This window comes from Martes martes, assembly GCF_963455335.1.
Source record: "Martes martes genome assembly, chromosome: 15".
Taxonomy (NCBI): Eukaryota; Metazoa; Chordata; class Mammalia; order Carnivora; family Mustelidae; genus Martes; species Martes martes.
In genome coordinates, this window is record NC_137903.1 from 3,879,284 (window position 1) to 3,904,692 (window position 25,409).

A 25,409-nucleotide genomic window follows, 5' to 3' on the forward strand; every position below is an offset into this window, starting at 1 on the left:
TTTTTTGTTAGCTAATGACATTCCGCTCCTTTCTCAGAGCTTCCCCAGGAATCCCATCCTGAGCATAATTCCACAGCCAGTTTTGGTTCTTCCAAATTCTTTCAAACACAGTTCCATCACTCTAAGTTTGCCCAAATATCTGCATCTACGTCCTTAATTTTGGTTATTTTTTTCTCATCTGCATCCTTTCACCCATGTTAGGTAGATACGGGTTTAGAGGCCATGTCTCTCCGATCTCCACAACGTTCCCAGTTTTTCCCAGTCCAAGAATCAGTCCACTTGAATTGGAATATGGAGTGTGTTTGAAAAAATTATTCGATTGATTGTTTGATCAACTAACCAACTAAATTCTACAGTCACCAAATGACTCTATAGATCCTCAGGGTCCCTTCAACATAGCCCTGATCCTCTGGGTGACCCTTCTGACAGCCCCTTTCACCTCCTTGTTGCGGAGGGTATAGATGATGGGGTTGAGGAAAGGGGTGAGAAGGGTGTACACCAGGGCAATACGCTTATCTGTGTTCTCAGCGTGACTCCCAGCTGACCCAACATAGACAACAAAGGCAGAACCAAAGAAGAGGGCCACCACGGTCATGTGGGAGGAGCAGGTGGAGAAGGCCTTGGCCTGGCTGGCCGCTGACGGCAACTTCAGCACAGCCCTCAGGATAGCCCCGTAGAGTCCTAAAATGAGCACAAGATTGCATATGTTGATCGTGCCAATCACTACAATACACACTCGAGCATGCCAGCCTGTGTCCACACATGTCAGCCGCATCAGCGGGGCCAGGTCACAAAAGTAGTGGGCCACCTCTTTCCGGCAGAAGGGCAGACTGGCCGTGAGGCCGGCTGGCACCAGTGCCGCGGAGAAGCCGGCCCCCCACGTGGCCCCCGCCAGCCACAACCGCACCTTTCTGCTCATGAGGGCGTGGTAGTGCAGCGGGCGGCAGATGGCCAGGTAGCGGTCCAGCGCCATGACCCCCAGCAGGTAGCACTCGGTCATGCCCAAGGAGTGGAAGACGTACAGCTGGATGAAACACGCAGCGGCCGGGATGAGCGAGGGCCCATAAAGCCATGTGTGCAGCAGCATGGGCACCGTGGTGCTGACGTACCAGAGCTCCAGGAAGGAGAGGACACTGAGGAAGAAGTACATGGGCGTGGACAGCGCCGCATCTGCCCGCACCAGCACGATGATGAACAAGTTCCCAGCCAGCGTGAGGACGTAGATGCACAGGGTGCCCAAGAACGCCAGGGGCCGCAGCGTCCTGGGTGCTGTGAAACCAGCAAGAAGGAAACTCAAACTTGGGGTCCAGGTGCGGTTCAACGGGTCCATGACTCCTAAGAATAAGGGACAAAGACAGAAGATTCACTAATTTTGGAATTCTTCTTTTGAAAAATTTCCCCAAGCCAAAAGTATGGAAGGAGTAAACCTGACAATAAATGAAATGTCATCGAGAACACTTTTCAACCCCTCGCTCTTCAAAAGAGGAGCTGAAGGCTGGAAGGTGGAAGAAGTCTGCCAGTCACAGGCTTGCTGACAGCTGGAGTGGAGTCCGGTTCCTGCTGCCGTCAGTGCTTTTCGGATGGACAGAATGTGACCCTAGAGTCAGGACCCAGGGCTTCCTCACCAGGAAACAGGAGAGACAAGAAATCCTCAAGGTCATCCCCTTATGGTCCAGATGAAATGTCCCTCCATCCTTTAAAGCGTCCACACCTGGACCCCCACACCCAACAGTCAGTTGCGCTAACCTGTGCAAGAAGGGAACACACCTTCTCGAATGTGCCTGCTGGGTCTGCTGGGGGGACCTCTCTGGAGTTCGGGGATGTTCTCAGCAGAGGCTGGAGGAGGAAGCAGTGAGAGGCGTGTTCTCTGAGAGCACCCCCAGAGCTCAGAATGGTGAGGCCAGAAGAGGCATCAGTGAGTAGACTCCGTGCGTTCTGAGGAAGGGTTGCCACAGAGAATTCTGTACCAGGAGGTCCCTAAGACGGGTGCGTGTGAGCAGATGAAGTCGGGACTCTATGGTATCGGTCTAGAAGAGCTATAGCATAAGATAGTACTCGTTCTTTTTTTGGAATTGGCTTTCTAAACTTGTGTTGCCACTAACTCAAAATGAACATTGAGCCTGGCCATTTCTCCTCAACTTCCTCTTCCCTAAAATGAAAAAGTTTAAACAGGTGTCTTATAAGGACCTTACAGCCTTGGTATCTGTGATCCCACAAAGCTACTGAAAAATATTTTTGGGGTGAGGGTAGAACTAGGTGATCTACACTTAGGTCCCCAGAGTTCTCCTCCCACACCCCACTTCCTAATGAGTCTCCCTTCAGAAAGACCAATGCCTTCTCTTCGTCCTCTGCTTACCTACTTCACCTCGGCTGCCCCATCCCTGTCCATTACCTCTCAATGCTCACAGCATCATCCTCAGCATCCTTTTTACCCCGAGACTCTCCCCTACTTATAGCTCATGTACCCAGACACACGCGTCTCCCTGGGCTCCTTCCTGTGTGCTCCCCAGGGTGGCTGGGTGTGACTGGATCTCCCCCGGGGTTCCTCTGAGGCAGGAAGTTGAGTGCAGGGGGATGAGGCAGATCTTCTCTGATTCTCAAACGATTTTTCTCAACTCTGCACCCCTGGCTGTAGGGCTCGGAATCCATTCTCAGGGGCGTTGCCTCCGGTGGGTCACCACAAGTCTGTGCAAGTTCCCCGTAGCTTTCTCTGAGGAGAGACAGCCCGTCTCACATAATCCTGTGCACACATGAACGGTAACACCTTGAGCACCCCGGAAGTTTAGTCTTCTCACATCTTCCGTGCAACAAGATTCCTCATCCAGCCTCTCTTCCCGGCCACCCCTCACCTCGGCACCATATGAGTCCAGTCAATACAAGCACTACGATCGCTCTGTGCCCAGCATCACCGCCTCTGTGTTGTCACGTTTGGTGTCCCTGTCACTCACTGGTCCAGTCACGGTTCACTGCACACCCAGTCCGCTGCCCTGAGTGCACGTTCGCGGTCTCCGTTTCCAGTACTGCCGCCATTACTTACACTCCATTACGGCTACCCAGGACTTCCTCATGAGGCTTATCTACTCCTTCATGATTACTTTGTGTTCATATCCTCAATATTTTCACCAAAAGCCTTGAGATTAGCATGTGAGCCCTGACCTCACCTGAGCACTATCCGTGAGTATATACATGAACGAATATGGAACTCGGAACAATCATAGAAGGACAGTGTATATCTAATGAAAGCAATGCGTTTGAATCATTCATAGATTCAAATGTACTTATATTTGGAATCAAAGGTGGGGACAAGACAGTTGTTAATTTAAATGTGAGGTAAAGAGATAAGCATAGAAGATAAACAAGGACATCAACCCTGAGGAGGACGGAGCCATCAAATGTTCTAGCTTCCTGCTGGGACCGAAGACTTTGGAGCAAAAAGAAAGGAAGATATTTGCCTTTGAGAGTGGTAATGCAATTTCAGGATTGGAAGAGACTCCGGCGGGGGGGCGGGGGGGTGGAAATCTCAAGCATCTGGACAATCAGCCAGCATGGAACCAGCGTCCCACTTCATGAGAAGGACTGACCTTTCTCCAGGTAGAGAGTTTTGCAACTGGCCTTTTACTAAGTCATTGCTTCCTCTGCAGTCCCAATACGAAAACACTCTTCACTGTTACCCTCATTTCATGGGTCCATATAGACCAGTCATCTCTCTAGCCTCTTCAAATGAATGATCCTGCTGTACCCAGAGCGGTCCTATTAACACTTATTTCTTTGTTGTCTCTGTATCACATCACAATGGCATCCCTACGTCCCCTTTCAGGAACCAGACTCTGAAACCAACTGTGCATGTTCACTCGCAGAGCCTACTTGTACAACTGGATGTCTTGGCATTAATTCAGGAATAGAAGACTATCTGTGGGACGTAAGGACCCAGGTATAGGACTTGTAGACATTACCTGGAATCAGTAGCAAAGAAATAAAAATATCTATGAAAGGGGCAAATGCTTCCACTTGGCCTTGCCAAGCCAAGAAAGCTGTTTCTTCTCCCGCCTGTCATCCTCTTCTAGTAGGGCGCGCCTCTCCAGCATCCATCCCGCACTGGGATGGAACGAGAGAAAGACACAAGAACTCCTGACTCCCTTAAGTCATTCATGATTCAGGCAGGGAGATGACCTCTAAAGTTATTTATGCTTAAAACACAAGTGAAAAAAGTAGGACTCAATGTGTAAAAAAACTCACAGCGTCATGTTACTATTTGGAAAAAGTGTCTGCTTATTAGAAATCGAAAGTGAACAGATGAATAATCACTTTAAGGTGATGGCATTGAAGTGATTTAAAAGGTTTATTCGTCTAAACATTTTTATGTGCTGTATTTCTGTATAAGGCCTTCTCAAAAAGCGTGATTTAAAAGTTGGAAAACGGTGTCAAGTATCACAAAAATAATGTGAGAAATTTGGGAAATCACAGTCATTCATTGTATTCTTTTATTTAATACATCTCTCAAACATCCTTAATTCCTAGGCCTCATGTAGGAAGTTGGCAAAATGAGATGCGTGAAACACAGTCCTTTCCCTTACGGTGCATTTAGCCGGTAGGAAAAACCATCTGCGGGATAGAATGTCAGCCTTGATGCCATACAGAGCCGACAGCCCGGTTACGCTGTAAGTGCTGGCTTGTTCTCACCCACTCGTCTCTCCTGATGGCTGGTATGTCAGCGGGGGAGAAACAGACAACGTCAGGCCTTGCCTTGAGCGTCACCCCAGCAAGGCATCGCCTCTCAACCGTGTTTCTCACATGGCAACATCTGTAGAAAGCCCTTCGGTGGACAGAAAGGCTGCTTCTGCTGGGCAGGTGTCAGGGGTGGGAGGCAGCCCCTCAGCACCCCAGTTATTTGTATCAATTGGGAAACTACACTAAGGGGGACCTAAACTTTCTAGTGTAGGAGAGTGGGAGAGGGGAAAGGTTGTAAAATGAAGGTGAGGGGGAATTTGGAGCAGTGAAGAGACCTAAGTAAGATCCTGTCTCCTGGGGTTATAAGCGGGGCGCCGACCTCTGTGACACTCATTTGAGTCTCAAGAGTTCATTCATTGCTCATGTCTTTGTTCATAAATCCACTGGAATACCAAGTACTAGAAACCAACAGGGCTGCATTGAGTTGTTCATTAACTACTTGTGTCTCCAAAATGGGATGGTGAGTCCCGAGGTGCACCACGCAGTGTAGACCCACAGAGACGGAATCCACGGGGCTTTGACTTAGTATGACTCGAGCCATGGCAAGGACAAGCAACCCTGCGCCATTCCTTGGTGCTGCCCCCACAGAGAGCAAAGTCGTTTCCGTTGCGCTCGCCACCACGCCGCACACGCTGTCCGAGTGAGAAGAGGTGCGAGAAGAGAGGAAAGACCAGAGCACGGACGTGGGGCTTAGCCCGTCAGCAGAGCGGGGTGCTGCCCCTCGCATTTGGGAGGCAACGTGGACTTGACGCAGGCAGGGGCAGCTCCTCAGGTTGTGCACGGTGGGCGCTGGACACGGGTCAAAAGGAGATGCCTCCTTTGGAATGTTACCTGTTCTACTGGCTTCACACAAAATAAAAATGGGAGCTACGTGTGAAACGAAGCTTTTTCACAGAAAGAAATTTCCACTGCAGAATGGATGTGGGAAATCTCTGAAGTGATAACAATGTTTATACAGTGCTCAGAGTTCTATGACTGTCCTCGTATTACAGATCAGGAAACTGAGGCACAGAGAAGTTAAGTGCATCGTCGAAGGTCACACAGCAAGCAAATGGTAGAATTAATGTTCAAGCCCAGGCAGACGGGTGGTAAAGGAACTCTTTGTTTTGTTTTGTTTTGTTTGTTTTGTTTGTTTTGTTTTAAAGATTTTATTTATTTGAAAGACAGAGACAAGTAGGCAGAAAGGCAGGCGGGGATGGGGGTGGGGAGGAGCAGGCTCCCCGCTGAGCAGAGAGCCCAATGTGGGGCTCAAGCCCAGGACCCTGAGATCATGACCTGAGCCGAAGGCAGAGGCTTTAACCCACTGAGCCACTCAGGTTCATCAGAACTCTTTGTTATAGGTTTTTGGTTTTTTTTTTTAAAGGAAACAAAAGAAGTCCAAGAGCAGTTACTTTTTTTTTTTTTTTTTTAATTTTAGGATCTTAGTCAAAAAGCCAGCAACACTGGGGTTTGGGCCAACAGCCCCGCCCTCCCCAACCCCGTTCTGGATATGCGGATCTCAGGCCCTCCTGTCTCTAGGAATTGTCACAATCCCAGGATCCAAGCTCCCTGAGCAGGAGGGCGTGTGAGCAGCCAGACGCTGTTGTTCTCACCCGTCAGAGAGGATGAGGCCGCCCGTCTCGTCAAGGTCATGCCCACCAGAGAGGACCCATCAACCCTCAGACCCGCAGACCTGGGTGGGGTCTATGACTCCTCACAGCAGCTCCGGGAACATTTCTATCTTCCTCACATAAGTGTTGGGGTGATTCTTCCTTCTTCAGGGTGATCTCACAAAGATTAAAGAAAACACGGGGCAGATGTAACAAAAACTCATTGGGTAGACGTTTTCAGCAGTAATTTGTATAAAACTGAAAAGGAGAGACTGTATTCAAGACCCATTCAGTGGCCTCGTCTCCACCAGGGTTTGGGCCCCGTCTACCTCCCGAAGCCTCTGACACCCTTTGCCAGGCACAGGACCAACAATTCACGCATCAGCCAAGTCCAGAAGCTGAGCCTGAGTGTTCCTTCTCCAACTTGGCTCAGCAGAAGACGTGGGTGGGGGTGGGAGGGAAGGGCTGGGGTGGGGAAGAGGGTGCAGAATGGAACCCTACTTTCTATTTTGACCTGTTTTCTACTTTGCACGTGTGTGCCTAGCATACCGGACAGGCAAGGCCCTTTGCTGCTTGGTTTCTGCTTCTGTTTCTGTTTCTGTTTTTGTTTAGAAACATGATGTTCGGTGAGAACGCAAACAACACCCTCATCGTCCCCACCTCACTCCTGCCCCAGGAGAGAGCAAACCCTGGCGTCCGACTCCCAGCCTCACCCACAGGGCCGCCGGCTCTGCCCGCGCTCACTGCCTCACATCGAGGTCAGAGCTTCGGGCCGCTGTTTTCTGCAGCAAATCCCTTCCTCTGGGACACGGCCCCCCTTAGCTTTAGATTGTCTCCCCGCCCAGGGCTGTGCTCTCTCCCCAGGTTAGGAGTTCAGCAAAACCATTTGCATTGAGCCCCCATTTTCCTCCTTCTCTTTCATGGTGTTCCCCCACCCCCACCCCCGCCGTGAGACTGGAATGGAATCAAAGATGCATCTCCCTTCCCTCTACATCTTCTAACTCTGATTATCCCGGACTACGTCCTCCTGAATCAGCCGTTGGCTGCATGTTTGACAAATAGACCGATGGATTTGTTCCCTGGTGTTGACTGTCACTCTGACCAGATGACTGACTGAGCGATCAGCTGCTTCCCACTGTGGCCAGGCAGCTGGGCTGTGACAATACAGATCGTCAGGGTCCCTCCAACATAGCCCTGATCCTCTGGGTGACCCTTCTGACGGCCTCCTTCACCTCCTTGTTGCGGAGGGTATAGATGATGGGGTTGAGGAAAGGGGTGAGAAGGGCGTACACCAGGGCGATATGCGAGTCTGTGCCCTTGGAGCGGCTCTCAGGTGGCCCCACATACACCGTGAAGGCAGAGGCATAAAAGAGGGCCACCATGGTCATGTGGGAGGAGCAGGTGGAGAAGGCCTTGGCCCGGCTGGCCACTGACGGCAGCTTCAGCACAGCCCTCAGGATACCCCCGTAGAGTCCTAAAATGAGCACAAAGTTGCAGCCAGTGGCCACACCAATCACTGCGCCGTGGACTCGAGCATGCCAGCCTGTGTCCACGCACGCCAGCCGCATCAGCGGGGCCAGGTCACAAAAGTAGTGGGCCACCTCCTTCCGGCAGAAAGGCAGACTGGCCGTGAGGCCGGCTGGCACCAGTGCCGCGGAGAAGCCGGCCCCCCACGTGGCCCCCGCCAGCCACAACCGCACCTTTCTGCTCATGAGGGCGTGGTAGTGCAGCGGGCGGCAGATGGCCAGGTAGCGGTCCAGCGCCATGACCCCCAGCAGGTAGCACTCGGTCATGCCCAAGGAGTGGAAGACGTACAGCTGGATGAAACACGCAGCGGCCGGGATGAGCGAGGGCCCATAAAGCCATGTGTGCAGCAGCATGGGCACCGTGGTGCTGACGTACCAGAGCTCCAGGAAGGAGAGGACACTGAGGAAGAAGTACATGGGCGTGGACAGCGCCGCATCTGCCCGCACCAGCACGATGATGAACAAGTTCCCGGCCAGCGTGAGGACGTAGATGCACAGGGTGCCCAAGAACGCCAGGGGCCGCAGCGTCCTGGGTGCTGTGAAACCAGCAAGAAGGAAACTCGGGGTCCAGGTGCGGTTCAACGGGTCCATGTCTCCTAGGAACTAGAAGCCAAGGCCCCCAGTTCCAGCCCAATCCTTTCCTAATTCGTAATATTGGGTTCTAGAGAGCCAGGCACCTGGATTTTGTATCCATTCCACCATCAGGAAGTAGGACACAGGAAAATTTCTACATGTATCCTTCCTACACGTTCCAATGATGAAAAGACCAGCCAAACTGGGATGTGGAAAAGAAAGGTGTCATCCCCCAAATGTGACTCTCAGAGATTCTTTCTGGAAGCCCCGCGGGCGCTTATGGACTGTGCCCACAAGCTCCGGAGGGAGAGGTGGGGAATGACGGAGCTGCGAGGACTCTGGGAACAGGCCCTGTTCTTTCGAAAGACAGCAGGCGCGCTGTGTCTTTTGGAAGATGATCTCTGCAGGAGACATGCACCGGGAAGTCTCATGGAGGAAAACCGTGAGGTCAAAAGTCGCCAGCAAGAAGTCCTGTGGTATGAAAGAAGAGGCGTCTCTGAATCGGGGATTTGGCTTTGGCGCGTGCTCTGTTGCTGGCCGGATACGCACACAGAGCTAAGCAACTTCTCCTCATGGATGCTCCACTTCTTCTCCAAAATTAAAAAAAAAAAAAAAAGTTTGAGCAGATGTTTTCTAAGATTCTTACAACACAGAAAAGGTACGGTTCCCTAAAGTCACCGAAAAAGGTTTTTGGGGTGAGGGTGGAGATAAGTGACCTACACTAAGGTCCCAGACTTCACCTCCCACCCCCGACACCCTAATGGTCTCTCCTAGGAAAGGTCAGTGCCTTCCCTTCATCCTCTGCTTCCCTACGTTCACCTCTGATGCCCCCTCCCTGCCCATTACCTGGCTGTTTGGATGACATTAACGCTCAGCATCCTTTCTACCCCGAGACTCTCCCCTACTTATAGCTCATGTACCCAGACACACGCGTCTCCCTGGGCTCCTTCCTGTGCGCTCCCCGGGGTGGCTGGGTGTGACTGGATCTCCCCCGGGGTTCCTCTGAGGCAGGAAGTTGGGTGCAGGGGGATGAGGCAGATCTTCTCCGTTTCTCAAGCGATTTTTCTCAACTCTGCACCCCTGGCTGTAGGGCTCAGAATCCAGTCTCAGGGACGTTGCCCCCGGTGGGCCACTACGAGTCTGTGCGAGTTCCCCGTAGCTTCCTCTGAGGAGAGACAGCCCCTCTCACATAATCCTGTGCACGCGTGGATGGCAACAGAAGCGAGTGTCATCTTTCTACAAATGGCCTGTAAGACTTCTTGATCAGCTTCATTTCCACCAAAGACAAGATGGGGATGACCCAGGAAGGCTGACCATCAGTTCGTCCACAATGAGTCTTGCCATGGTGGTTTGAGAAAGGTCAATGGCCCCAACATTCCTCTTTGTCTCCCTTCCTGCCCGTGACGACCATGACGACCATCAGCAATGGCTGCCTACGTCCGCCATCGCCCATTCACCGATGCGCTCATCATCACATGTCTGCCCGATGCCGAGTGCTGGCCCAGACCACTGCTACCACCTCCACCACCCCTGCCATCCCCCTTAGACCACCACCACCATTACTACTAGGCGGGACACCTATGTGCTGCTGGTCCAGCTTCCTGGCATCCCTCTCAGGTTATGGCCGTCAGTATCACCTTCAAGGAGGTCCTGCAGTCAGCATCTGAACCCTGACCTCAACGGGGCACCATACATGTATGTGCCCTGGGTGGATAGAAAGTCCACATAAATAACAGACAGAAATCATTAACCCATTGGAGAATAACAGATTCTCACTTGTAGATGCAAATGTGGTTTAACATTTAGGAATCAGAGACATGGGATAAGATTGTAGCAAAACTGAATGGGCCCTCAAGACATTAACCATGAGAGATTTGCACATAGACTATATAGACTTAGAACCAACCATCGTATCTCTTCGGGTCAACTGAGAAAATCTTCCTGTGAGAGCTAGAGTAGTTTACTTGGTTTTGACCATTTTACTTTAGAAAACAATGTAACCTCAAGATCAGAAGAATCTCTACCTGAGTAAACATTTCTCAGATGGTTGGACCGTTAGAGGTTCCCATTCAGTCATTTCTAGCCCTGACCCTATACTCCCTGTCACCGGAACACCTGCCCTTCCTCCAGGATGGACGTTTGCTACTGCCATTTGGCAACACTGCTGCATCCTCCACAGTCCCAAACACCAACACCCTGAATTTGCAGCCTCATTTATGGATCTGTGAGATTCTGAGACGGACTTCCCCATGCGCTGCAGTGCCTGATTCTACAGCTACTGGCTGGGCAACGGAGTATGTTATATTGACTGCATTCACCTTCAGAAAGCAATCAGTGAGACACACACATGCGTTTATAAGAAGCTTATATACAATTCCAGATCGATGCAATAATTTGTGCTAAAGATTTGGCAGTGATCAAGTTAAAAGTAGCAAGAAGAAAGAATATGGAAGTTGGAGTGTTCCAAGTGTACGCTTTGCTCAGCTAAGGAAGACACTTGTTTTCTCCACATCATTCTCCACCGGCCGGGTGTGCTCACCTAACGTTTATTCTGTATTAGCACCAGAGCAAGACCAAGAGGTACCTTCTGATGCCTCCACCAAGCATTTACAATGTAGCAAAAGGGAACAATGTAGCAACGAGGACCATTCCAGGGTGTTAAGTGAAGAAAGTAAGATTTCCAAAGTGTCAACATTTTGCAATATGATTGTTAATATTTGAAGAGAAAAAAAGCCTGTGTATGGGAAGCAGTCCAAAATAAGAGATGAGTAATTTTTTAAAAACAATTGCATAAGTGAGTTTTCATTTTTATTCAACTAAATATCCTGTATTATGGACATATTTATATATAATATTGTTCTTCAAGGGGAAAAAAAAAAAGGGATCCAAAGGTTAAAAAAAGGTGTTATCAAAAGTAGCTTAAATGGTATGAAGAGAGGGAAAACCACAGTGATTCTGTTCTTCATGAATTAAATGTTTTTATTAAGAGTTTTTTTTTTATTTTCCACACTATTAAGAAAAGTATGAGGTGTATAAAATACAATCCCTTTCCTCAAGATGCTTAATTTGGAATGAGTAAGACACACCCCAAAATAGGCATTTATAAAACAACAGGGGCACTTAAATGTATGAAGAGATATTCAACCTGACTCATAGTAAGATTCATACAAATTTAAATACATTGAGGTGCTTTCCTCACCTTCAGATTGACAAAGATCCGGAAGTTTAAACACACCCTTCGCTGGCGGGGCTGCGGGGAAACATGCTGGTGCATCGCTCATAGGAGGACAGAAGAGCCTGATCCATTTGGAGGAAAATCTAGCGATACTTAGGCTCACTGCACATCCTCTCTTATATTCACCCAATGAGTCACATGGATGTGTGGCTTCTGACTTCTTTCCGCCTCATAGTGGAGGAAAAAAAGCAGTATTTGTAAGACGCAATGAGGTGTACAGAACCCATGCACATGGCCCAGGGGCTGATTTCCTGGGGCTCTCGCTTCCCACTCAAAGGGAGAGAAGTCAGTGTCTCCCCTCATGCCTGCATCTGGCAGGAAGCCCTGCTCTAGGGACGACCAGAATGGAAAGACCTTGAAAAGCCCATGAATTAAGTGGGAGGGTGAATCCAGCACCCTGCCCTGAGGTCCAAGAGAGGAATGATTGCTGGTGGGGTTGGGAAGGGGACCTCCTCCCCGTCCTCCTCACTGGGTCTTCAGGAATTCTAATCATTCATTCATTCCTTTTCCATTTACTGTCAATGGACAGATACATAGGCTCCATATGATGAGTCGGGTGGGACGTGGACTTTCCCGAGTTGTTAGGTCAGCACGTCTGTCCCCACGGCGGGACTGCGGTCTCTACGGCTCACCATGCAGTACTGAAGAGTAGGAGCCGGACATTCACCGGGGGTGTCTTTGGCCTGCCACCGAGGAATGCCCTGATCCGTGAGCTCCCCTCAGGAAGAGATACTGAGAGAGCACAGTGCAGGCAAAGAGAAGGACCCCAGAGCCATGCATTAGAGCAAAGGGTTAATTTTGCAAGGGTAGGGAGAAACCCATAGGAGGCTCCAGGGCGATTTTGGAAACCTAGACCCATAGAAGATGCTTGATTTGGATTCTTACCAATTCCACTGACCCACACGTGATGGCCATGAGAGGTTCATGCAAAACGGGGCTCGCTCAGGGAAAGGAATTCCCACAGCAGAAACCTACGTGGCCAATTTGAAATAACAACGACCATCTTATATGTAGGGTTTACTAGTCTATATGCTTTCCAGGTATAAAATAATGGAGCCCTCACAAGATTTACTTAAGTAAGATTCCACTGTGGTGAAATTTTCATTTCCAGATGGGATAGAGTACCTCGTGCAAGGTCATGGAACAAGAAACTGGTAGCGATAATGATTGATCAAATCAGGAATCCGGGCTTCAAAGGCCCTCCTGGAACCACTCCACTGCACTGCCTCCGGGATCGTAAGGTGCTTTATTATTTATGGAACACCTCTGCACTGTCAAGGGCACTCAGGGTTAGGCACCTTGTATGTGTTGTTTCCTTTAATCCTTATAGAACTGTGTGGAGATCGTTATACAGATGTATAACATGATGAGAGAATGGGTGTTTGGAGAGAGGTTATATTTTTTACAGGCATAGAGGTGGCAAACTGGGGTTTAGACCAATACCTCCCCCCTCTCTGTTCTGGATACGCAGATCTCAGGCCCTGCTTTCTCTAGGAAGTGTCACAGTTACAGAATCAAAGCTCCCTGGGCAGGAGGGAATGAGCAGCCGCGCGCTGAGGCTCTGGTTAGAAGAGAGGACGAGGCCACGGGTGTCGCCAAGGTCAAGCCCGCTGGAGTGGACCAGGACCTGGGTTTGGGTCCATGTCTCCCCACAGCAGCTCTAGGAATCTTTGTTTATTTTTTTTTTAATCTTTACAGAAAAACACTTAAAAACAATTTTTTGAGGACAGAGACCTGTTCTGCCACGCCGCAGTCCTGTCTTTGTCACCAACGAGCCATGCATCCTCAGGACGGCCCGTCACCTCCCGGGCCCGCAGTTCACTGGTCTGAGAATGAGAAGACAGAACTCTATGACCTCAGAGGAGGAGGAACTAGGGAGGGGTCGGGGAGAAGAGCGGGGATCAGGAGTGGCCGGGCCTTCTGGTTCCCACTTCTACTTTCTCCTGAGTCTGTTTTCTACGTTGTGCGTATCTGCTTCATATATTATGGTTCTAATATTGTTTGTTTGTTTGAAAATACGGGACCAGATGATTTCCTGGGTGTCTTGGCTGACTCCCCAAGAGGGTCTGCTTCTTGCTAGGCGAGGCTACAATTGCTGAACAGACACGAAGAAGGAATGAGCATCCCGGTCCCCGGTGCCTGCCCACCTGTGGGGGACTCAGGCCAGGGTGCATCCTGAACGGTGAGACAATGCAGCGTCCCCATCAGAACAAACAAGACTTGGGCCTCAGGCATCTGAATTGGGGTCCAGGAACCAAGGGTGGATGATAGTCTAACTGGATTAAAAAATCCTCCTACTGGCAGGGGGCAGCAAGGATGGGGAGACAGGCAGGTCTGAGACCTCTGACACGCTAATGACTCTCCTGTTTCTGCCAGGCCTGGCACGGAACCTGAGCGAGTTAAGAGACCAAGGATGAGTTTTTTCAGCCGATCCGGAGCCACAGGTCAGGGCAGGTGGAACCACAGAAACGCAGAGCTCCAGTATTTTCTGAATCCATTGCCTTTAATTGTGTCTCCCGCTTACCCCCTGCTTGTGTGCTTTCCTCTCCGTCCATTCCGGGCTGTCCCTAATCATGGAACCCACCTCCTCCCTACCTGTATTGCTCCTTCACCTAAAATCTCCTCCTCCCCTCCCCCACCTCACCTGGGCATGAGTACCAGAGCCATCCTTTTCCTAGACTAGTCTTAGAACACTCTGAGTCTCAGTTTCCCTAGTGTAAGTGTATATACCCACTTCAGTGAGCTCTCAAATGACATTTCTGCTGTTCCTACTAATTTGTTGGTGGCAGACATATAGGTATTGAATAAAATCACCGATGGCTGGTCTGAGGGGGCTAAAAGATCTGGCAACTTTGAACGTCATTTCACATGACCTTCCTTAACAAGGGCTACAAACCCTCCATTTGCGCAGTCAGTGTCCCTTCTGGGTAAACTCCCAGAGCCCTGGACCTCTGCTTGCTACATGGGGAGTCAGCACATGTCCTGTCCTGTCTTGCTTGGTGCAGAGGCACTCCTGAGATGGGGGAATGTGTGGCGGGCAGTACAGAGCTGAGAGAGTCCTTCTGGGTGGGGGTGGGGAGCCCAGAGAACGTCCAAGGACGGAGTGATGATCTAAGTTAGTTAAAAATCCCTACGGATGGTGGGGGACAGCAAGGATGGGGAGCCGGGGGCAGGGTCTGAGACCTCTGATACACCGAGTCTTCTGTTTCTGTCATGTGTAACACAGAGCCTGGGTGCATGGAGAGACTCCCAGCTCACACCAGCAGCACAAGACGGTGCTGCCAATCTCTGAACAGCATGTCCAAAACAAGCCTTAGCTGGTACCCTGGTCCTCAGTGGATCTCAGACAGTAGGACTGAACTGTCATATCCTTAACCAGACCAGGCTTTGCTTCCACTCCACTTGGGTCAAACAGAGGCACCTTGGACCCACCACTGAACCTTCATGCCACACAGGGCCCGTCTGAAGGGCCTGGATAACCTAGATTTCCCGTAGGGAAGCAGGACGGCCAGACCCATCCAGCCAAGGAATCCCTCCCGCAAAATTTTCTTCTGAGCTGCTCAGGGGACTGAGAAAGGCGCTAACAAGTTTGCTAATGAGAAGGCAAACACACTGCTTAATTAAGCTGGGCAAGTGAGAGGGTGAGGCAAGGGTACTGCTCCCAGGGGCTCTGCCTGCTTAATGAGGCACAGTCTCAACTTTGGTAATTATCAGCATGACGTCTGCAGAGACCTCCCCCTGCCTGACTTGGGGAGCAGGCACTTTGGGGAGGCCCCTGTCTTCTCTGCTTGCCTCATTTCGTACTAATTGGGAACATGGGGATGCAGACCAGGATGTCAAGGAAGCAGCTGTAGTACACCGAACTTCCGAGAGAGTCCCTTCTCCAGGCCCCGTCAGGAGACAGGAGGGTCCCAGTGTCCCCGGAGCCACTGTCTGCTCCCTGTGCTCATGGGAGGGGCTGTGGGTGTGCAGGGCTGGGCCAACAGGCCTGAGTATGAATCTAGGCTCTGCCACCGACTAACGGACTCAGAGTCAGTCTAACACTTTCCCTGGCCCCTGTTTTTGTAATACTGAAATACAGAGATTGGATTTTGTGAATTCCATGATTTCCTTGAACTCCAATTTTTTGAACTATGATAAATAATGTGTTTTTCATTCTGGTACCCAGGAAAACAGCATCAAGGATCTAGAGTAGTAGACTAACGTATGCCTTAAAAAAAAAAAAAAAAAAAAAAGGTTCTTGAGAGTGAAGGAAGTGAGGAAGAAACAGGGGATAACAGACAGTGGTGTGCCCAGCCCCCCACAAAGAGGGGCGTACACCATCTGAGTTCCAACAAGGAAGGTGCTGCCACATTGTTTGTTCTTTCAGATTATTTTTTTAAACTCTCATTTCCTTTTTAAGAAAAAAAAAAAAAGATCATTTCCTTCTAGAAAAAGATAATAAAGTGTGTTCTGATCACCAGCCTGACAGCACATCCCTGCTTGTCTGGGTCTGTCTATCCACACGTACGGGGCGCTGTGTCTCCTGGTTGCCAGGGCCGGCAGCGGCGAGTTGGCGCATCAGTCAGAACACCTGGCATTTGAATTTAACTTCCACAAATCGGCAGTTAGGGGACGTAGTGCAGTTTAGCTAAGCCCTTCCTGCCCCGTTTTCGGAACTGAAAATGTGAATCGCATCTACTTCTCAGGTGGCTGCAAGAATTGAGCTAATTCCTGCTGGCACAGAGTGAGTGGTTCAAGAATAAAATCTACCTTCGCTGATGGCTGTTGTGATCAGTTACAGGGACGCCCCTAATTCCAAATAGAACCAAAGAGAGGACCCCAGTCCACGGAAAGGTTCAAGAAAGGGCATAACCCCGAACAAGCTGTAGGTCTGTGGAGTCCCCGTGTCCCTTCAGAAGCCCTGTGACCACGTCTGCACTAATTAGAAGTGGTCACTTAGGACACTGAGCCAGACCATTCCCTTCAAGGATCTGAACTCCTTCTGACAAGGGGCAAAGCACACCAGATATCCCATCTAGAAGGGAGGGAGGTCTCAGCTAAGCCAAACCAGCCTTCACAAGTTACCGGGAGGAATCAAGGGACCCGGGAAAGGAACCTGACCAACACCTGGTACGGGGGAGACATTTAGTTAATGAAAGCCCCTGTCTTCTTCCCTTTTAGAAGTGCCCCGGCTGCTGAAATGCCCCCAATGTGGGGCCGCCCATCCTCTTGCCCACGGGGCTTTGTACCAGCTTCGGTCCTCCCGTGCGTTCTGGTGCAGAAAGTGCTTCCGCTGCCTTTAAACACTGTAACACACCCTTTTTCATTTTTTAAATAGACTTTATTTTTTTATGGTCGTTTTAGGTTCACAGCAAAACTGAGCCGAAATTACAGAGCTCCCCTCTACCTCCTGCCCCCACACGTGCCCTGCTTCCCCTGCCCTCAACATGCCGTACCAAAGGGTCCATTCACAACCACGGATGAGCCCACACTGACTGACGCACGGTTACCACCCAACGTCCGCAGCCGCGTGGGGCTTCGGTCTGGGGGCTGCACATTCTATGGGTTTGGACAAAGGTGTGATGGCACATGTCCATGTGGTGTCACCCCATCCAGTTTCCCTGCCCTGGGAGCCCTGATTTCCACCACTTTCTCCCCTACTCCCTGACAACCACTCTTGTTCCTGTGACCACCCCTTTGCCTTTTCCAGAATGCCACATAGTTGGAATTACTCCATTTGGGGTCTTCTCAGATTGGCTTCTCTTACTTAATAATGTGCAGCTAAGGGACCTCCGTGTCTTTTCATGGCTTGAAGCTTGTTTCTTTGCAGCATTGAATAATGGTCCAAATGTCTGGGTGATGTTGGTTTGGATTAAGACAAATCGGCTTCCTTCGTTTCTGTAGACGGCCTCAGAACACTCTCCTGCATTAGCTTTGGGGAAGGCTCTTCCTTCTGGCAGACCAGGTGGTGGGTTACCACAATACCGTCGGCTGACTGCTGCCCTTTACTTGACATCTCAGGGGTATGGAACTCCAAAGTGTACCCACTCTGGAAAGCACTGCAGAGCAAAGGGTCTCTCAGGCCCCCTAACCTTCCAGAAGCTCAGTGCTCTTCCAGACTTTCTGAGGCTTTAATATAAAGCCCATCACCCATTTGTACTGACTAAGGCAGAAAGCATGCATACCATGATTTTAATCACTGGTGTAATGCAGCCTAGTCCAAAGGCAACAGTGTCCAGCCCCTTTCATAAATTTGAGTCAGGATGTATATTTATAATGAACTTCTATCTCTGTGAAGCTTCAGGTTTGCCAATTATTAAAAACTGGGTGAACACTTAGGAACAATTTAAACAAAAACAGTGTCCCAGAAGGCCCACCCCGATTCTAGAAGATCCCGTCAGGCACTAGCAAAAAGAGAAGCTTCTACCAACCTCTCCTGCCATGGCTGGTCCGTGGACAGGAGCCTAGGGAACGTAGCTAGGGGGCACACCGTTCCCGTGTGATATGCTGAGCCTCATTCAAGGGCCTATAGGTTTCTAATGACCCACATGTAAATGAGCCGAAAAAGAAAATTCTAACGTTCAAACTCCCTTCAGCCACTGATACTTTATTTTTTTTTCAAGATTTTATTTATTTATTTGACAGACAGAGATCACAAGCAGGCAGAGAGGCAGGCAGAGAGAGAGGAAGGGAAGCAGGCTCCCTGCTGAGCAGAGAGCCCAACGTGGGGCTCGATCCCAGGACCCCGAGATCGTGACCTGAGCCGAAGGCAGAGGCCTTAACCCCCTGAGCCACCCAGGCACCCCAGCCACTGATACTTCTAAGCCAAAAAAAGCAAAGAGGGATTACTTAACTTTCGTTTCTCCTTGTGCAAGATTACTATTTACAGACAGGAAACTTCAGTCTCTCGGGCTGCTGAATAGAAACCTAAAGTTTGAGAGGTGGGGCCTCAAAACTGCTCCCTAAATATGTAACTCTTTTCCCCTTAGATGTTAGCACAGTGTGAGATGGACGTCAACGACCACCTCTTTGAGGGACTCTAACCACTGCCATTTTTCCTTGTTATCTTTCAGAAAACATCATCTGCTCTGCCCTTCATGGGATTATAACATCGTGAAGTAGCCTTGGCAGAGCTTTTCTGTTTTCTTTGGTTTTCCTACTCAGACAAGACGGTGATACCTGTATATCCGAGAATCCGTGTGGAGGATGTAGCCGGGGAGGTGAGAACTGTGCGAATTTCTTTAGGAAAGCCCCAGAGTACCCAGTGGGCAACTACACCATCACCGTGGAGAATTAATTATGGGATTGTCTGGGAGGAAAAGGAATATATCAGCCGTGCTCGGAAAAGTGAAAACTGATTCTAGTCCTTCCCCTATCCAGGTGGAAAATAGACATCTTTCATTCTGCGACCCTGGGGCTGAGCAAAGGGAAATGCGTTTGAACTCTTCCAAGTGTAACATTAATTGTCACATGTCTGCTGGCATAAGTGGGCATTTAGAGGAAAGCTTTGTTTTTGTCCACTGGGGGTTGAGAAGGAAATCTGGGGACTGGTGTTGGGCCTGGGTAAAAGACAAGACAGTAGCGTGAGAAAATCATCATGAGCTAATATCCAGTCATCAGGATACAATGCCGTAGTGTGTGCATTAATACTCAGGGGCTACCCCAATTTTAGAGTGCCCCTCAGGAGACAGCCTCTCACTTCCACAAACACAGCTGCACCAAAATATAGCTTCTTTACTTTTTCACGAGTCTGTTTCATTTTGTTTTGAGTTTCATTCTACAGGAAGGAACAGAGGCTTTATCTCAACCCTTTTTGGATGGTTCCTCCTTTACTGCGTCACAGACAACCTGCACTGGTACCAAGGGGTAAGGAAGAGTTTTAAATACATGACCTAGCTTGGGGATACATTTTGGTTTTGTGTGGCCTGGCACGTGGCAAACGTTTTTAAGTATTCCGTGTGTGCTTGCGAAGAGTTTATGAGCGTGGGATTCCACATCCTGTAAGTTTAGATAAAGGTTCTTAAGCTGGTGACTTGTGTTGATTGAATCTAAGCCTAGATCTTCACTATTTTTCACCTTGTTCTTTCAACAATGGAGAGATGGTGAAATCACCCCTTCTGCGGGTGAGTTTGTCAATTTCTCATTGTCATTCTCCTGATTCCAGCGGTGTATTTTACATATAGCTTGCATATCTATGCAAGTGTATATACTATGTGTGCACATGTGAAAATAAAGAAAAATTCACTGTGCGGTTCCGTATTGAGCAAAATGATAACAAATTATATACATTTATTATTATTATATAAATACATAATTTAACTTTTGTTTTCTTGGGGGTTGAATATTTTGTCAATATGTAGTGAACTCCATCCGTACTGACATTTTTTCCCCTAAAACTTTATTATAAGCTACACTACTAAAGTGGCTTTCTTCAAGTTAAGCTTTGAATAATATAACTTTTTCTAAGTTTTTGTTAAGCAACTTAACGCTTTATGTGCACTTGGTCGAGGACATATAGGTGGATGTATTTTTTTTTTTAAAGATTTTATTTATTTATTTCACAGACAGAGATCACGAGTAGGCAGAGAGGCAGGTAGAGAGAGGGAGAAGCAGGCTCCCTGACTAGCAGAGAGCCCGATGCGGGGCTCGATCCCAGGACCCTGGGATCACAACCTGAGCCGAAGGCAGAGGCTTTAACCCACTGAGCCACCCAGGCGCCCCTAGGTGGATGTATTTTTAATCCAAATTGAAAACCCTTGTCTCTGAGCTGGGGAATTTGGTCTGTTTATGTACCCATTCTGTGAATATGTTTTAATTTGATTCTGCCATCCTCATTCATTTCAGTTTGTTTTCTTTTTCTCCCTTCTTGCCAAGTTTCTTTTAGCAATTTTTTATCTCTCTTCTCAAAGACAAATGCCTTAAGCAAACTCTCATAGCCTCTGGCTCCTAACCTCCTGTTACTATGTGGATAGACCTTCTGTTTTCTTCTCTGTGGTTCTGCCTGGGGTGTATTTGTAAGACTGCTGATGAAGGTACTTGTTCACTTACTTCCCTCTGGGACCCCAGTGCTTCTTAGACTTACTCTTTTCTATTGAATAGTTGTTGCCAAAGGGTTGTCAGTGTGGGTCTTTGCACTGACCACTTGCTGAAGCTTTGAATCCAAGATTAATTTTCACTGTGGAAAAACACATCTCACATAAAATTCACCATCTTCACCATTGTTAAGTCTACTGCTCAGCAGTGTGGAGGGCATTGACAGAGTTGTGTGACCACTCCCAGACCTCTTTGCACCTTGCAAAATGGAAACTCTGTCCCTGACAAGGAGCAAGGTCCCCACTCTCCCTCCCGCAGCTCCCAGCAAACACAAAAAACACTGCTTTCTGTCTCTGTAAATGGGAATGCTCTTGGTACCTCATATGACTGCAATCGTACGGTATTTGCCTTTTTGTGACTGTCATACTTCACTTAGCATAATGTCCTCAAAGTTTATCCAGGTTGATCAGGTGCCAGAATTTCCTTTCTTTCTTTTTTTTTTTTTTCTTTTTGCTATAAATGATCACATTTATTTATTTATTTATTCATTTTCATTCAAGTATAATAATATAGGGTGGTACAGCAGTTTCAGATGTATAAGAAAAAGGAGACTCTTAAATAGAAAGAACAAAGTGGTGGTTGTCAGAGGGGAGGTGGGAAGGGAATGGGGGAAGTTGGGGATGGGATGAGGAATGCACTGATTGCAATGAGAATTTCCTTCCTTTTTTTTTTTTCTTTCTTGAGAATTTCCTTCCTTTTTAAGGTGGAATTGTCGATATTCCATTGCATTACACACCACGCTTTATTAACCCACTCACCCGTTCACCGACACTTGCGTTCTCCAATGCCTGGGTTACTGCGAAGGCTGCTGTGATATCCAGGGTCTGTCGATGTTCCTTTCAGATTCTGCTCTTACTTCTTTGTGGCTCTGAGCCTCGCAATGGCATTCCTGGGTCACAAGGATTCTATTTCTAATTTCTCTGAGGCTTCATATTCTCTGCATAACGGCTGCCTTGTTTTACGTGTCCAGCCACGGCGCACAGGGTTGTGACTTGCCTGAATCCTGATGGTTCTTGCTGTTTTCTGTTTGGGAGCGGCTGTCCTGGCGGGAGTGCCACGGTAGCTCACTGTGTTTACTTCCATTTCCATAATGACTGTTCAATGAGTATCGCATATTAGGGCCCATTTTCTCCTATGATCATTGTCCATTCGTATAGCGTTTTTGAAAAAAAGTCTATTCAAATTCTTTGCCCACTTTTAAACCAGGTCGGTCATCTGTGTTTCACTGATTAGTAGCAGTGTTTCTGCATTAATCCCTCACAGGCAGATACACAATTCGCAAACAGTTTCTGTCTTTCCAAAGAAAAAGGTTTCCTTTTCACTCTGTTGCTCTCGTAGTTTGATGCACTGAAGTTTCTCATTTTGATTGGGCTCCAAGTCACCTGTCTCTTCTGTTCCCGGTACACTGTGTGTCACACGGAAGGTCCCATTACCAACTCCAGGGTCATAAACCACCCTGATGTTTTCTGAGAGTTTTATCATTTTAGCTCTTGTGTTTAAATCTTTAATCCTTTTGAGTTAATTTTAATATAAGGTCTAAGTCCAATTTCATTCATTTGCATATGAATGTCCTGACTGCCCAACACTATTTTTGAAAAAAAAAAAGAAAGAAAAGAAAAGGAAATGAAGGGAAGGAAACAGACTCAGAAGTGCTGAGAACCGATGGTTGCCAGTGAACCAGGTAATGGGGATTAAATGGCACAAACTTCCAGGTATAAAGTTAATAAGTACAGCACTGGGAATATGGTCAGTAATACGGTGACAGATGGGAACTGCACCTCATGGAGGTGAGCTCTGCATAATGTATACAGTTGTCCAATCACTCTGCTGCACACCTGAAACTAAGAAACACCACATGTCAAGTCTACTTCAATTTAAAAAGTGTGATTTACAAACCCCTGTTGAGATACCACCTTACGGCAGCTAGAGTGGCGAAAATTGACAAGGCAAGAAACAGCGAACATTGCAGAGGCTGTGGAGAACCGGAACGCTCTTACGCTGGTGGTATGAATGCAAGTCATTCATTTGGAAATGAATGGAAAACAGTGCAGAGATTCCTCAAAAAATGAAAAATAGAGCTTCCCTATGGCCCAGCAATTATACTACAGGGTATTAACCCCAACGATACAGATGTCGTGAGAAGACCCTCTGGTATGTATTCAGGGGTCTGTTTTGTTTATTTGTTGGTCTCTTTTTTGTTGTTTGTTTTTATATCTGAGTTGTAGGTTAGTTTGCTTTTTATTTATTTTTTTTTGCTTTTTTTTTTTTTTTATTTTAATAAACATATAATGTATTTTTATCCCCAGGGGTACAGGTCTGTGAATCGTCTGGTTTACACATTTCACAGCACTCATCATAGCACATACCCTCCCCAATGTCCATTTCCCCACCACCCTCTCCCATCCCCCTTCCCCCCCGCAACCCTCAGTCTGTTTCTTGAGATTGAGTCTTTTATGGTTTGTCTCCCTCCCAATCCCATCTTTTCATTTTTTCTTTTCCTACCTCCCCCCAAACCCCCCCACCTTGCATCTCCACTTCCTCATATCAAAGAGATCATATGATAGTTATATTTCTCCGATTGACTTATTTCGCTAAGCATGATACCCTCTAGTTCCATCCACGTCGTCGCAAATGGCAAGATTTCATGTCTTTTGATGGCTGCATAGTATTCCATTGTGTATATATACCACATCTTCTTTATCCATTCATCTGTTGATGGACATCTAGGCGCTTTCCACAGTTTGGCTATTGTGGACATTGCTGCTATAAACATTCGGGTGCACGTGCCCCTTCGGAGCACCACGTTTGTATCTTTAGGATATATACCCAGGAGTGCAATTGCTGGGTCGTAGGGTAGCTCTATTTTCAGTTTTTTGAGGAACCTCCACACTGTTTTCCAGAGTGGTTGCACCAGCTTGCATTCCCACCAACAGTGTAGGAGGGTTCCCCTCTCTCCGCATCCTCGCCAGCATCTGTCATTTCTTGACTTGTTAATTTTAGCCATTCTGACTGGTGTGAGGTGGTATCTCATTGTGGTTTTGATTTGTATTTCCCTGATGCCGAGTGATGTGGAGCATTTTTTCATGTGTCTGTTGGCCATCTGGATGTCTTCCTTGCAGAAATGTCTGTTCATGTCCTCTGCCCATTTCTTGACTGGATTATTTGTTCTTTGGGTATTGAGTTTGATAAGCTCTTTATAGATTCTGGATACGAGCCCTTTATCTGATATGTCGTTTGCAAATATCTTCTCCCATTCTGTCAGTTGTCTTTTGGTTTTGTTAACTGTTTCCTTTGCTGTGCAAAAGCTTTTGATCTTGATGAAATCCCAATAGTTCATTTTTGCCCTTGCTTCTGTCGCCTTTGGCGATGTTCCTAGGAAGAAGTTGCTGCGGTGGAGGTCAAAGAGGTTGCTGCCTGCATTCTCCTCAAGGATTTTGATAGATTCCTTTCGCACATTGAGGTCCTTCATCCACTTTGAGTCTATTTTCGTGTGTGGTGTAAGGAAATAGTCCAATTTCATTTTTCTGCATGTGGCTGTCCAATTTTCCCAGCACCATTTGTTGAAGAGGCTGTCTTTTTTCCATTGGATATTCTTTCCTGCTTTGTCGAAGATTAGTTGACCATAGAGTTGAGGGTCTATTTCTGGGCTCTCTATTCTGTTCCATTGGTCTATATGTCTGTTTTTGTGCCAGTACCATACTGTCTTGATGATGACAGCTTTGTAATAGAGCTTGAAGTCTGGAATTGTGATACCACCGACTTTGGCTTTCTTTTTCAATATTCCTTTGGCTATTCGAGGTCTTTTCTGGTTCCATATAAATTTTAGGATTATTTGTTCTATTTCTTTAAAAAAAATAGATGGGATTTTGATAGGGATTGCATTAAATGTGTAGATTGCTTTAGGTAAAATAGACATTTTCACAATATTTGTTCTTCCAATCCATGAGCATGGAATATTTTTCCATTTCTTTGTGTCTTCCTCAATTTCTTTCATGAGTACTTTATAGTTTTCTGAGTATAGATTCTTTGCCTCTTTGGTTAGATTTATTCCTAGGTATCTTATGGTTTTGGGTGCGATTGTAAATGGGACTGACTCCTCAATTTCTCTTTCTTCTGTCTTGTTGTTAGTGTAAAGAAATGCGACTGATTTCTGTGCATTGACTTTATATCCTGACACTTTACTGAATTCCTGTATAAGTTCTAGCAGTTTTGGAGTGGAGCTTTTTGGGTTTTCCACATATAGTATCATATCATCTGCAAAGAGTGATAGTTTGACTTCTTCTTTGCCGATTTGGATGCCTTTAATTTCTTTTTGTTGTCTGATTGCTGAGGCTAGGACTTCTAGTACTATATTGAACAGCAGTGGTGATCACGGACATCCCTGCCGTGTTCCTGACCTTAGCGGAAAAGCTTTCAGTTTTTCTCCATTGAGAATGATATTTGCGGTGGGTTTTTCATAGATGGCTTTGATGATGTTGAGGTATGTGCCTTCTATCCCTACACTTTGAAGAGTTTTAATCAGGAAGGGATGCTGCACTTTGTCAAACGCTTTTTCAGCATCTATTGAGAGTATCATATGGTTCTTACTCTTTCTTTTATTAATGTATTGTACCACATTGATGGATTTGCGGATGTTGAACCAACCTTGCAGCCCTGGAATAAATCCCACTTGGTCGTGGTGAA

The 25,409-nt window shown here is 47.7% G+C and overlaps 2 protein-coding genes across 2 annotated transcripts; both read right to left on the reverse strand.

Moving 5' to 3' along the window:
* Nucleotides 1-379: 379 nt before the first annotated feature.
* LOC308355715 (olfactory receptor 10C1-like) lies at nucleotides 380-1,330 on the reverse strand (the record flags this gene model as incomplete). The annotated part of the gene is made up of 1 exon (XM_080824156.1): nucleotides 380-1,330. The coding sequence occupies one exon, from the start codon at nucleotides 1,328-1,330 to the stop codon at nucleotides 380-382; it is 951 nt and encodes a 316-aa protein (XP_080680282.1).
* Nucleotides 1,331-7,489: 6,159 nt separating this feature from the next.
* LOC308355720 (olfactory receptor 10C1-like) lies at nucleotides 7,490-8,434 on the reverse strand (the record flags this gene model as incomplete). Its single annotated transcript, XM_080824161.1, has 1 exon — nucleotides 7,490-8,434. The coding sequence occupies one exon, from the start codon at nucleotides 8,432-8,434 to the stop codon at nucleotides 7,490-7,492; it is 945 nt and encodes a 314-aa protein (XP_080680287.1).
* Nucleotides 8,435-25,409: the final 16,975 nt, after the last annotated feature.